This window comes from Lissotriton helveticus, chromosome 1_1 (assembly GCF_964261635.1).
Source record: "Lissotriton helveticus chromosome 1_1, aLisHel1.1, whole genome shotgun sequence".
Lineage (NCBI taxonomy): Eukaryota > Metazoa > Chordata > Amphibia > Caudata > Salamandridae > Lissotriton > Lissotriton helveticus.
In genome coordinates, this window is record NC_136057.1 from 483,346,318 (window position 1) to 483,360,989 (window position 14,672).

The window sequence follows — 14,672 nt, forward strand, 5'->3', positions numbered from 1 at the left end:
CAGAAACTACTGAGTCTGGTAAGATCCATGGTTTCAGGAGACCGTGCCCTGGAGAATCTTATTCGTACGTCGGGAGCTCTGCTTACTCAACCCACTCTGGCACACCAGTGGGGTCAATCTGGACACTGTGTTTGGAAGTGTATACATGTCTGCGGGTGACGTGCAAATCACGTGATGTGCAGTACCACTGATAGTTGTAGCGTATCACTAAGTTTCAAAATTGGTGTGTTAACAGTGGTGCCCTTTATACAATTTCAGAATCCTAACATGGTTGTCAATGCTCAACAGCTGAAATTAGCTAGCTGTGCAGTGGAGACTTTATGTACAGTGAATTTTGATGAATAAAAACTTTTTTCTCATTTTGCTAATATTTTATACTTCCAGTCTTGCTAGTTTAAGACTCCTCACTTGTCTGAAAAATGAATGAATATTAGTGGGGTCACTAAGTTCAATATGCTCAGAATTCTATCTTTTAAATATCGATTTATTGCATAGATTGCTAAAGTAGAGTCACAGACATGTCACACCGTGTTGGTGATGTGATCATTGTTGTCCCCTAATATTTATTTACATTGTTTTTACAGCCATTTCTATGACAACCCAATCCAACGTGTTGGAAAATCAGCTTTTCAGAGGTTACCGGAGCTAAGAACACTGTAAGTTGTTTATTTTATTTAGAGACATTTTGACAAAAACATTGAAAATAATTTATCAAATGCGACAACCAATACGCTGTACACAAATTGATTCTCTTACTGCATGAATTAAGAAGCTTGTTTCACTAGTTTGCTAAAATTGACTTACTGTAACTGAGGAATTGAGATGCGTGTGCCTAATATGTAAATATGGAAGATTATAGGGTTTTCTGTAAAATGTCTTATATCACATTGTAAGTGCCTTTGCAATGCATGATGTATAGAATGTTGAGCTAGTAATGTTTTATTTTGACAGCGTTCCTTTTGTGTCATTCGCTGTTTATTTAGCTGGTGGATGGGATACATTTTTTTAAAGCTACTTCCCGACCTAATGGTCTTTGTTAGTTGTCTTGTACTTTTCCAGTGATGAAACAAGCATGCATTCATCATCCAGGGTCTAAACATAAAAGTGCTTATAGAGCCTTTGAGAGGTAGTGTGCATTTCTGATAAATAGGCAATCAGCAACCTTTGGAGGACCACATCTATTGCAGATAAACCAGTAGTTAAATTGAGTCAGAAACATTGGCAAAGGTATTTCAATCAATGGCTGTTGCAAAAGTGCCTTTGGAACTCAGTTTTTTCAGCAGAAAAGCCCCCATCAGTGCAGCTGTGTTAAAACAAGTGAAATATGTCTGACGCTTACAGCATGGGTAGATATCTTAGCTATTTGTGAAGGCTTATTGCATTAGCATATTAGATTTAGACCTGAGGAGTGAACTCTGCTCCGTTCGCAGAGTTTGCAGTGTTTTTTTCCAAAAACTCTGCAACGCATGCGGAGTTCCAAAATACTCAGCTCCGCACAGTTTTTTCCTCACTCGTGCTCGCCAATGTCAAGTTGGCGAGCGAAATCGTGAGATTTCTCAACACAGACGGTCAGATTTTTCAAAGTGGGCAGTCGCAGATGGACATGACCGCTCTTGTTGAGAAACCTTCCGTTCTCTTTGAGAAAGCTTCCACTTGGGGAGAAAATCTACTCGAGCAGCAAGAAAATAAGCAGCGCCCTCTTGGGCTGCGCATGGTGCTGTCCGTGCTAATTTTCTAGTGCAAGACAAACACCCGGAAAATTAATGTGAATGGCATGACCAAATGCACTCCGCCTCTTGCAGATCTGCGTGTGGTGCAGCAGAGTTTTTTGGTCACTTGCGGAGTTCTGCACAGCAGAACTCCGCACAGACCTAATTAGAATAGCAGTAATTGTGTTACGTAAATCGGTATACCAGTTTACAGTTTGTGTTTCAACATCAGAGTCCAGAACAAAATTTTAAAAGCGTATTGCCTGTACTCTTCTGTGGTGGTACATTAGGTGTGCGTATCACTGATTGAGTGTACCGTAGGTTTACTGTCGATATGCTGTTATATGGTTTTGTGTAAGAGATATCCATGAATGTGTGTGTGTGCAGTTGGTGGTACACACACCTTATGCACTTTTGAGATACATTTTCTGCACTAGATGAGCTTATCATAAAGGAAGAGAAGAAGGGGAGAAATTCTTTAGGAAACACATTATATGAGCAAAAATTGAAAGGTAGCTAGATGACAGTGATGAGCATACCTACTGTGTTGCATGTGAATTCCAACCCACAGTTTTTGTTTAACACTGCGTGAAGTACATTAATCTAAGACTAGGGCCAGCTTTCAGGTTATATTCAGATTATTAACAGATCTGTTATACAGCACTAATTTGCTAAAGGACTTTCCCCCAATAAAGGAATAACAGTAGGTATCCTCGGGTGACATACTCCTCGGGTGACATACTGTAATGGTTATATATTCAGCACATGATCACTTAGATTCTTGGCACTGTTACGGGATTTCAGAGAGGTGGCATTATAAAAGTAGAATGATTATAAGTGTATTTTTTTTAGTACTTGAACCATATAGTAACGTTCTAATTTATGCAGTTTAAAAGTGTTATAGGCGCTCAGAGGAGCAAAATGCAGAGTGTTACTCTACCATTTTTGCCCAGTTCACAAGAATAACCTAACATGAAGCAGGAAAATTTTTAAAACATTTCCAACTGTTATGCAAGAGTTCAGGCCAACCTGCGTGCAGACGGAAAACCTACTCTGTTTGGGTGCTGAGCGGCAATCATTTTTTAAAATATACTTGATCTAGAGCAGGAAGATGCACAAGAGTTAAATGAATTGAGATTTGAATGAAAAAGTTAGTCCTGCATCATTTACCTAAAGTAAGTTACATTTTGGAGAGAACATTTTGGTATGAGTAGGATAGTGAAACAGTGGAAGAATTTTTGAATTTTCTTGTAAATCGGAAAATCAAATCAAATTGATAAAAGAATAAAAGACCAATATATGATAAACACCAGAAATAAAAACGGCAACAGGAGTTGAGACATAAAGATGTCCCACTCATAACTGAAGTTCTACAGGCAGCCAAAGATAAGAACATAACACACACAGCGTGTGTGGGTTGAAATCAAAGAAGTGGGTGAAAAAGTATGTATGTAGTGGCTACAAAAAAAGTGAGGCAGCCGGAAGGAGGGGAGATTCACAGATCAATGCTACATGTCAGGGCAAGATAATTATGCAGGAGTAAAATGTAACCACTCGCCATCCACACCTTGGAGCAGCAGCAATGTGTTAAACTCAGACAGTGAGCCACAACAAAATGTGGATGAGGGGCTTAGGATGTGGATGCCAGGGAATAGATCTTGTTAAAGAGAATACTTTGTCACTCTGGACTCTTACTCTTTAGACAGAAGCAAATCAATTCTATGTCATTTTTTATTATACTATGAAACTTTAACGGAGGTCCACATAACGCAATAACAAAGTTACCAACAACAACAATAGATAACACATTTTATAATGCAACATAATTAAATACCACGCCTCGCAGCTATTACATGATTGACAGTTTGTATGTTCACACAACCAAATTAATTGATATATTTAAAAAGTATCTAACAGGATTAAAATAAAAGAACTTGTCACAAAGAATGTAATTAGTAGGAAACGTAAAACATTTCCAAGCCTCCAATACAGATCAATACATTTCTGAAAAACAATTACCTTAAAAAGAGACAATGCGCATTGAACAGCACAAACCAAGTGAATAGAACAACCCGTTTCATTAGTACATATCTAAAAATTTCAAAAGTGATTGAAAGTTCTTATTACAAGCCATTTTATTAGATGGAAACTTTTAGTAGTTGCCAGCCTCTGATATAGATCGTATGTTATATTTAAAGAAGAGCAGAGGCCTTAGAAAGCAACATTTATTTTTATTTATTTAAAACTTATAATGCGCATCAGCTTCCCGCAGTGGGTTTCCCGGCGCAAGGGATAGACTGAAGAAGAAAGAAAAAAGGACAACACTACAGAGTTATTAACAGCTAAAACTGCAAAAGACTATTGAAAAAGTTATTTATTTTATTTATTTAAACTTATAATGCGCATCAGCTACCCGCAGATAATTGTGCAACATAGAATAAGCAAATATTACATACTTAAGATCTTAAGTGAGCAACTTGCAAAATGGACCACTAGCTGTCTACAGAACAATGGCCTCAGAAAGTGACAACACGCATTGTACAACACTGACCAAGCTAGTAATACAACTAGATTCATTAGTAAATTTTAAAACAAGCATCTGCAATGCATTAGGTCTCGCATTTGAGAGAGTTTAAGCTATTGGCTTTGTAAATGACAATGCCTTTTATTTATCTGTTTTGCTAATTAACACATAAATAAAAGGAATTGTCAATAGCTCAAACTCTTGTAAATGCAAGACCTATTCAAAGAAGAGGCAATACAATTAGTCTCGCCTTTGGGACCTTATATATATTTAGCTGTGCAGCACATTAGCCTGGGTGCTGAAACATCTACTGTTCTTTAACTGGAGGGAAAGTAAGCACCAAACTGCGTGACACACCAGGTATGGGAGCACATGGGGAGAAATATTGCCTTTCAGTGGGAAATGGTATAGTCCTAATCTTTGTTTTTAATATAAAATCAGGGCCTTTGGTGGTGATATCACTGAAAATACAAGGAGGTCTCGAATGCTCGACCTAAAAATTACTATGGATACATAAAGAATGAGAAATCGTTTTTGGCTTTGTTTACCTTTTCAATTAATTTTTTCATGGTGGGCGAGGGCTGATTATAGCAATTCACATTTAAAGGTCCAGTTATTTTATGGGTAAAATTTCGAATCCTATGAGCATTAATGAAGATTCCCACATTGTGTAAGTTAAAGAGAAAACATTTAAGGAGTTCATTTACTGCCTATTTCTGATGGTTTGTAAGTTGCGAGGGCATATAGAAGATAGAAACTTCCGCACCTTAATGCGTAGGCACTGAAAGTTGATGCAGTTTTGCGATGTGGAGTGAATGGAAAAAGAAGGTGAAGAAAATAGGAGAGTAGATCGAATGCAAGCATTTGAGAGAGGGAGGTCCAGAAAGGATAGGATGCGAGTGAGAACAAAATGAGAGCGGTAGGAAAAAAAATCTATTTATTTATGGAAAATGAGTGTTTAGCAGAAAAGGCACAGCACGAGATAACACACCGGTGCTCAAAAGCAACTGTACATTGAGAGATAATACGCTGCTGTCTGCAGCATCTGGAGGAGGAATGTTTATTGCTGTCTGGGACTCTCTCGTAGCATTCACCTGCTGATAACGCCCTGGAAGCTTACCGCTAGTATCACCGAACCCTGGAGTTGCGATGAAAGTAACACTGTGAAAGCTGGCTCTTCACCTTTGCTAATTTGCGCACTGCTCATTTGGAGGGGGTCGGAAAGCCTGCACATTTGACTGGCATGCCGCCGCAGTGCCATGACACAGCTCCGGAGCTTACGCTGGTGAGTAATCAAGGAGGGTGAGGCTTGTAGGGTTAGCCCGGGCGTCAGGCGTGAGACGGTGCCAGTGTTGAAAACTACATAATCAACGCTCCTTTTTAGCCCGGCGTAGGGCGTTGAAAAAAGAAACAATTAACAGCGCGGTGCTCCTGACGAAATCCGTGCTCATTATGTATGGAGTATGTAAAAGAAAGTTCCCCTCAAACACACATACAACACAAAAGCGGACAAAAACAGTACTTGGGCGCCGCTGCTTCCGGACTAAACGGAAGTCAGTATCCGATCAACAGCCAGTAAAAAGCCATCTAACAGGAGCTATGCCAACGTTAAACAAATGGCAAGCGGCAGGTGAAATTACCCGGCAATAGGTGGAGTTGTAGGTAACATACAAATTACTGGATGCCTCGGACTGGCTGTGCATGCGCTGCCTATATGCAAGACCTAAAAATATCTAAATAATTGAAAGATCTCATTACATGCCATTTCATTGGGTAGAAAAATCAAGCACTTGCCAGCCTCCAAAGCAAACCATATGTTATGTTTAAAAAAAGTGGCCTAAGAAAGTAATGTCATGCATTGTGCAACAAAGGACATACAAATATTTCATGGTTCAGATCTTGAATATGCAGATGCCAAAATTCACAGATTCTCTCCTGTTTGGGACTTTATCTCAAATGCCAGTAATAACACATAGGAGGAGCACATCCATTCTCATTAATAGGATAAACCTTCTAGCCACATGAGGTAGATTCCAGGTTAAATAAGGCCGAGGTTTGTTCCCCAGATTGCTTTCCTGTACCACCTGGTTTTGCTGGTTTAGCTGGCCCAAAGCAGTGTCTCTGGCCAGACTTATTTTAAAACAGAGTATTTTTATTTATATTACTCTTTAAAAGAGGCTTGATATATAGGAGCCTAAATTCAGATCAAGCCCGAACTTTTCTTTAGCTAACTCAAAAGACCTGTAGAAGATGTTCTTTTCTTTTTGGAGAAAAAAGATGTCAAAGTTCAGAGCTGCATGAAGTGTTCCCTCGTCTGCTTAAATGCAAATTTCCCCACCTCAAAGAGCAGCCAAAGCATAAGTGTAGGATGACAAAAAAAACGAACTCCATGCAAAGGACATGAGATATTCAAGTTACAAATCTGATGGAAAATTCTTCCTTTAATTGCCTCAGAAAAGCGGCAAAGTCTTGTATCTAATACCTGACACGTGAAACATAATGAAGGGAAAGTTTTAAAACTGTAGACCAACAAAACGTGACCAAAGTGACGTTTTTTATAATCTGTTAAGGACGTTTGAAATGGCCCTGCTTGAACAAAGATTTATATGATTATCATCCCGCCCACTACTAACATTTGTTTTTACCAAGATGAAGATACAAGTCCACCTTTTATTGTAGGAAGCAGGGAAATAATAGACATTGTACCAACTTTTGGAGGGAAGCAGGGAACTAATAGACATTGTACCAACTTTTGGAGGGTCTTCTGCGCCTGACTTAGGATACTGAAGATAATATATATGGAGGGAAAACAACAGGGGAGCACAAAAGCAGCCCTGCTTTAGACCATGTTGTATTTCAACCTTTCGAGATAAACGCTGCATCCCTCCCATGACTATTTGACGCCAGGTATGATAATGGAATTCGATAATAAACATTAGGAGATAATGGGGGACACCCTAAGAAGCTTTCTTCACAGTGTGTATGGCGATCTTCTTTATCAAACTTTTTGGAGAAGTCAATGAAAGCCATAGACAGGCATACCCCTAGAACATTAATATTTCTCTATTATCTCTTGGAATACAGTGATATTTTCAGCAGTACTGTGATTCCTCCTAAAACCAGTTTGTTCCGGAGAAATGATGGTATTTTCTTCAGTCCATTGTTGTAAGTTGGAGAGTACACTCTTGGCAAAAATGTTTGCCAGTTGCATTCAGCAATGCTATCTGTCTAAAACTTGCTGGAGAAGATTTAGGACTCTTTTTGGACAACGGTACAATGACACTGCCCTTCCAAGATGAAAGAATGTTTCCAAATCGATAGCAATATTCAATAAGCGGACCACGAAAGAATCCCCAAGCTATAGCCTCCTTTTTAATACCCGCAGTAGGAACCTCATTGGGTCCCATAGCCCCAGATGTTCTGCCATTTTTTATGAAACCAATGATCTCATATACAGAGGAAGCACCATATGCTACAAACATCTCTTCATCTATACAAAGCCCCACTGGATCAACTTCCTCATTGTTGCTAGAATACAACTTAGTAATATATCCCACCTAGACATTTTCAGGGATAAGAATTGCATGTGCAGTCACCCTAGAACCACAGTATTCAGAAACCAAGAGCCAGTATCCCCTTGAATCCCTAGAGTTCCTAGAGACAATCAATTTCGTTCTGTCTTGTTAAGGAGAACAACAAATGCTGTCTCCTTATCAATTAATTTATTTCCTGATTTAACACCTTCAACTAAGGGTTACACTTTTTGGGCTGCTGGGGACCTTCATCCATAGAGTCTAATTTACAAAACCCATCCATGTGGGATATATAAACGGATATAGGGTCATCTCCTACACCTAGAACTGATACAAACATTGATTTTGGAACTTAAGGTTGCAGTATTCCTATCTCACCAAAAAGTACAATTATTAAAGCTGGTCTTGCCCAAGGATAGATTCCCAGGAACTAATTCCTGGAAATTGAAGGCACCAGTTGTATCTACTAAGCTGTGATCACTCAATTCAGTTGCAAACACAATTTGCCCAGCACAAGTTGCCACCCGCCCTCGGCCCAATATCTTTCCCCTCGAATCACGCACAAACTCTCTGAATCATCCTCGACAGTCAGCTAACGATGAAGAAGCAACTCAACGCCGTCTCTGCCTCATGCTTCCACGCCATCTGCATGCTTTGCAAGATCTTCCGCTGAATACCCACCCACACCAGGAAAACAGTGACCCACGCCCTCGTCACCATCCGCCTCAGCTAAGGCAACGCCCTCTGCCCCGATACCACCAAGCAACTACTCAACTGCCTCACCACCATCCAGAACTCCACCGTGAGGCTCATCCTCCCCAGAACAACCAGAATCTCACCAGAATGTTACTCCACCTCATATCCCTTCACTGGCTCCCTGTACACAAAAGATGGCCCTTCAAGCTCCTCACCCTTGCCTACAAAACCCTCCATATTATCAGACCTGAATACCTTAGGCACTGTCTGACATTTCGCCAGTCCTCTAGAGTACTCCGCTCTGCCTCCCACATCCTGGCTGAAACCCCCCGCATCTGATAAAGCCTCTGCAAAGGTTGTTCCTTCTCTTACATAGCCGCCAAGACCTTGAACAACCGCCACCTGCGCACCTGCCTGTCCCTCCTGAAATTCAGAAGGAGGCACAAGACCTGGCTCTTTGACCAAGAATAGAACCCCAGTGACTAGAGATCCCTCGGGGTGACAAGCTGTGCTATACAAGAATTTCCTGATTGAGTGATTGAATAAATTCCTCACAGGCCCCAAGAATAACCAAGTCTTGCTTCCCAAGAGTTTCAAGTAATAGAAAACTGTGTTTATGCGTTCACATTTTTTTCTAGTAGAAAATCTCTGGTACAGACCACACTTCAAATTTAGCAAAGGTCAAGGAGGCAGAATTAGAAACCTTTGCATTTAAACCGCCCATGATTATAACCAAGGGACAATCTTCGGCCATACAGATATCATAGACAACAGCTAAAAATAAACTTACCTAGTGGTCAATAGGATTTCCCTGAAGAAATGTACATATTTTCTAATAGGAAGCAGGAAGGACAGCCCCTCACATCTTGGAAAGACAAATTCAAACAGGGACATAAGTTTGAAGGCTAAATAAAAACTTCTTGAGTCCAATTTACAGTGCTCCTAAGTAATATTGTCACCCCCACTGGTATGGCCCCTTTCAGAATGTCTTGCACTGCAAGAAAATGCAAAGAATTCAGAAAGTGTAAACTCTGAACATGTCCATGATTTTTGTAAGCATACAAGCAAAGCGTTAAAAGACTTAGAAATGGTCAGTTTCATCTCATTATATCCCAGTCGGGCTATTTTCTAAGACAGGAGTAGCCCACAAGAGCTACCTCAAATGGCTCATCATTCTTTAATGTGGGGCAGACACTTTTCAAGACTCCTGCCACTTAACACCACTTAAGCAGGTCCTCCTTGGATTTAACAACTTGCGAATGAGCCACGGGACCCTCCAAAATTGTAATCACTCATCCTCCCTTCCCTAGTCAGACAACTATGTCCTTCTAATCTTCTTATATTTAAATTTCTTTATAGCATCTGTCAGCCCCATCGAAGTGGGCTCTTTCTTGGACTCCCACTTTGAGCAGTGTGGTACAGGGTAAAAATGTTGCATTTCTATCAAATTACTATCAACCTTGGATCCCGTACCAACCCCTGCTCCTGACTGAGACACTGATCCATTCTCCTTACCAGATTTCTTCCCACCTTTTTTAAACTTTTTTAAACATTGGGAAAATTGCAACCTTAGCTGTGTCTGAGGTACAATTCTGAGTATGGTCCCCAAGCTTAAGCAGAGATACTTGTTAACATATGTAGAACTATTCTTTGGGTGGGGGTGTCATCTAGGAAAGTGCATACATTGGACATGGTTAGCCCCCACTTTTTGCCTGGAAAATAATGTAATTTTGAATGGAGGTGCACAGGGTCCCTGCCAATCAGGTCCCCTATGCCAGAGCTCCTTCCCTAAACTGTACCTTTTTTCCCCAATTGGCACTACTTCAGTAGCCATTGATAGTCCCTTGTAAATGGTAACCCTGGTACCTAGAGCATTGGTACTAAAGAGGTACCTTAAAGGTAGCCGCACCAATTGTGCCACCCTAGGGTCCCCTCACCAAGGCCCTGCACTCGCAACTACAAACTGTGTACCTTTGTAAAGACAAAACTGAAGAGTCAACATGCCACGCATCCCTGTGTGCCATGCCTACAGACACAGCATCTGCTTGAGCAGATATGCCCCTGCAATATCCATGTTGATTCCTGAATATTGTAAGTGTAAGGGCTATACACTCATCATTATAAGTTTCCCAGCTTCATGATGACTTCACTGAAGTATGTAGTGTTTGGTACTAAACATCTCGTCATAATAACCCTGCGCAGAGCATCCATTAGTGGGGCCTCCTGAAATCTACTAACCCTTTGTGTGGTCACCAACTGGACAAGCCAGCTTGCTACCACCAGACAGTGTTCTGACCTCATGGCGTGAGCATATTCGCACTCAGAGGTCGAGAAATATACCTGTCCCGAGTGGAGGTGTTCATAGCAACCCCTGGTCAGGAAGAGCCATCTGTTGTGGGGTGCTTCAAACGTCTTGCCGCCTTTGTAATGTGACCACAGCCTCTCCCATTAGAAAGAGCAGGCCCCTTCCTGTCCTCACCCCCTTTTGGCGGGAAGACAGGTGGGAAATCTTAGCAAGAATAGGAGGTGTGCCCCCCTTGGCCAACTCCACCCCTCCGGTCGCTGAAGGCAAGGCAAAGTACACTTTTCAGTGCCTACCATCTTGAAGATGGTGGGACCATTCCAATCCGGGTTAGGGCTATGTCCCCTTCTCATAGGAGGTAGGCATAATAGAGAGTGTAGACACGCCAGGCAAGGGTCCCATTGGCTCCTGCCAGTCACTCTCTTGTAAGGCCCTAAATCTAGTATTTAAGTGGCATCCCCGGACCCTGAACTTCAGTTCCTGATGACCTAAGAAAAGCCGGACACCACAGAACTACAAAAGCAGAGAAGACTGTAAAGAACTACTGACTTGGCCCAGCCCTACCAGCCTGTCTGCAGCCTTTCGACGATCCTGCACAACTCGTTCTGCAGCCCAGTGACCTCCAAAACCCTGGGTGGACTGCCTGCCTTCCACAAAGATCAAGATCTCCTGAGAACAGCGGATCTGTTAACCAGCAACACGCTTCAAGCAAGGCCTCTGTGACCTGAATAACCGCAAAACCCTACTTCCGATTCCACCTCTGCACCCGACACATCTGGCCGGAGTCCTAGTGGTCCACGTGTTCCAGCAAGTTTCCCTTGCGCCCCAGAGCCCAAGTCCATAAAGCGTTGACCCCTCCTGGACTCCTTGACGTCGCCTGCAGCCTCTACAAGGACACCCAATCACCATTCTCCTTGGGCCTTGGTGAAGGGGACGAAAAGTGCCCCTACATCCCCGAGCATCGCTACTTACTTCTCCAGATGTTGGTTTCCTTCGACTGGCCTCCTGGCCTGAGCCTGCAGTCTTTTTCGAATTTGGCCTTGCTCCATTGCCTAATAATGGGCCCCCAACGCTGTGTTGGCACCCTGCACCTGGCCGTCCCCCTAACGCTGGTGGTGTACTGTTAGTGCTGCTTTGGACCCTGCCCAGTGCTTGCTTCAACTCCCAGAGACTGGCCCCAAAGCTGATGCATCTGTCCGATTTCCCCATTTTGCATTGAGTTGTATTTGGGGACCCAACAATATATTTTCACTATGCATCTGGCCTCCCCTGAGCTGCTGGTGGTGTACTGAACTGAACCTTACCCAAAACTGATCTTAACTCCTGAAGACTGGTTTTGTAAGTCGATAATACCTCTCTGTATGCTGAATGTTTTCTTCCTCCCATAGGTTAGCATTACAAAGTCTGAGAACTGCACTGTGTCTACTTTTGATATTGAAAAGTATTTCTATTGCAAAACTGAGACAAAGTTCTGTGGGTCTACAAAAATAAATATAACCAAGTATTATTTTTATTAATTGGTCTCAGATTTATTCAGCGAGGGTGTGGCTCATTTATTGCCACTGTGTGTACCACAAATGCTTAGCACTGCCCTCTGATATGCTTAACTGCTCGCCCACACTACCACAAAAGAGCGCATTAGTATTATCTACTTTAGCCTCTGGGAATCTTGTAAATCAATAGTCACGTAGTGGGTTAGTGCTAAGGTGGTAGGATTATGTGACGTTTTCAAATTCTGGAATTTGATTCGTTCAAAATTTATTTCATTGCTCACACTACAGTGACTTTTCAGTTCTAATGGTAATCCATGCTCCCCGATTTCTTATTGAATTTAATTTACATTTGAGACTTGGGGCCTGATTTGATCTTAGCGGGCAGGTTACTCTGTCGCAATGGTGACGGATATCCCGTTCGCTGAAATAAAAATCCAATTATATCCTGGGGGATTTATATTTCGCCAGATGGGATATCCGCCACCTTTGTGACTGAGTAACCCATCCGCCAAGATCTAAATCAGGCCATTAGTCCATCAATGGTTTTGCTGTTACTCTGCATTGTTCTTGTTATTGAGAGTCGGCATGGCAATGATTTTATGCATTTAAATTATATTTCCTACATCTTCACTTTACACAATTTCTGTATTGTACTACTTTTGAATTTGTAATAAACATTCGTGGTTTTTCTAAATTCCGCTCTAGAAATCAATTTTTGAGTCAGTCTTTTCTTCATTTGACTGTATTTTGAAATGCTGTTTGTACCTTGTCTCTGGGACACATTGCCTCATAAAATTGATCCACCCTACTCTGGGTGCACCAGTTAACTGTAAAAGTTAGGGATACAGCGTATTCATACTGACACAGTTTCCAGAAGTAGACAAGGAGCCGAGAGCATGAGTGTACATACTGGATTTTAGAGGCAAGCACTTTCTTTACATAAATATGCATAGCTTCATGGCTATAGATTTTTGGTTCCAAAGTCTCGTGCACCGAACAAAATCTACCAGACCCAAAAGACTGAAGTCTTGTGGCATTCATGGAGGTGTTTTGCATTTGATTTGCCTACATTTATTTCACCCAAAATGCATATTTCCCCTATAAAATGGATGCCCCACAAAAATGACATTTGTAACAGAGGAGGAATGGGCCAAACTGTGAACACGTCAAGTCAATGTAATAGTTGTTTAATTTCATGACAATTCTTGGCATGTGGAATGGGTCCAGTTTTTGGCCCCTGCACACATGCCCTACTATGGAACTTGAACAATTAAAGCTGTGGATCCATCAGGTGAAGGTGCAAGGAGCCTGATTGCTATCCCTTTTGAGGATTTTGGCCTGGGATTGCCCTTCAGAGAAAGAAGGCAAGTAGATCCCAGCCATAGAAGGGGCCAATATTCCAGTCCTGCAACAAATGAACACTCCAGCCTTGCAGACTCCAAGCATTGATGGGGAAAATCAAAGGCTAACACTGAGGAATTTGTTAAGCCCTATTCCAGAGGGCAGATTCCCTACCAAATGTATTCCCCACTCTTGACTTCAGTTGAGAGTACACTGCTTCAGGCAATCAGTGCTTATAAACGGATAAATAAACAGAAAATGTTACCATTAAACAAGCAATCAAGCTGCTGAGGTGAAGCTCATTTGTTTTATTGGAAGAATCATGGGGTGATACAAGTATATAAGAAGTTGCAAATCTGACCTGGGATATTAGAGTGATATCTAGTAGAAGCAGAGTGAGCCCCAGAGAGTATGCATTTAAGAGTTCCATGATGATGGATGTACAATTGTAAGTACCATGCAATTTAAGACGTGTGCTCCTATGAGAGTTATGGGGGTTCCATTCACAGTGCTTATCGGTAGTCTACAGCAAGATATAGAGTATGTACTGGTGCTTTTGAGAAGGGTGAATGGTGAAGGTGAGTCCCATCTGGTTCAATATATCTTCAGGATCCCTACGAGCGGTTTAGAGTATACTGATTCTGCAACAAGAATAGTGATATTATTCCTGAGGTCACCAGAGCACCCCAATGTATAACTAAACAGAAGTACGTTTTTTCTTGGTAAGAATAGATTGCTCCTTTTCTTCAATCTCAGCCCAGAAACTCTTGGAAAGAAAAGTCCCTTCTGATGATCTAGATAGATCTGGATAACCTACAGCTCTCTGCAACACTTGACTATCTTCTAAATCTCTAGGATGAAAAAAAAGCAAAAGAAACACTGCTGTATGCGTGTACAGGCAGCAAAGACGATCTTGACCTCAGGGCGATCTCTAGTGCTAGGGCAAATGTGAAGCTAGGATGGATGCATAAGACCCGAGTCCTTGCGACCGATGTATCCTAGGGACACTCGCGGTAGCAGACATGGGGATCAGGCTCCTCTGTGTGGTAAATGTTGTTGAGTTCACAGATTTCT

The 14,672-nt window shown here is 41.7% G+C and overlaps 1 protein-coding gene across 1 annotated transcript in view; it reads left to right on the top strand.

Moving 5' to 3' along the window:
• Positions 1 to 14,672, top strand: part of LGR5 (leucine rich repeat containing G protein-coupled receptor 5) — a 1,130,716-nt gene that overhangs the window by 793,208 nt on the left and 322,836 nt on the right. Inside the window, exon 9 of the mRNA XM_078673922.1 lies at positions 585 to 656. Within this exon, the coding sequence (XP_078530048.1) occupies positions 585 to 656 (72 nt within the window). The remainder of the gene's footprint in view (positions 1 to 584; positions 657 to 14,672) is intronic.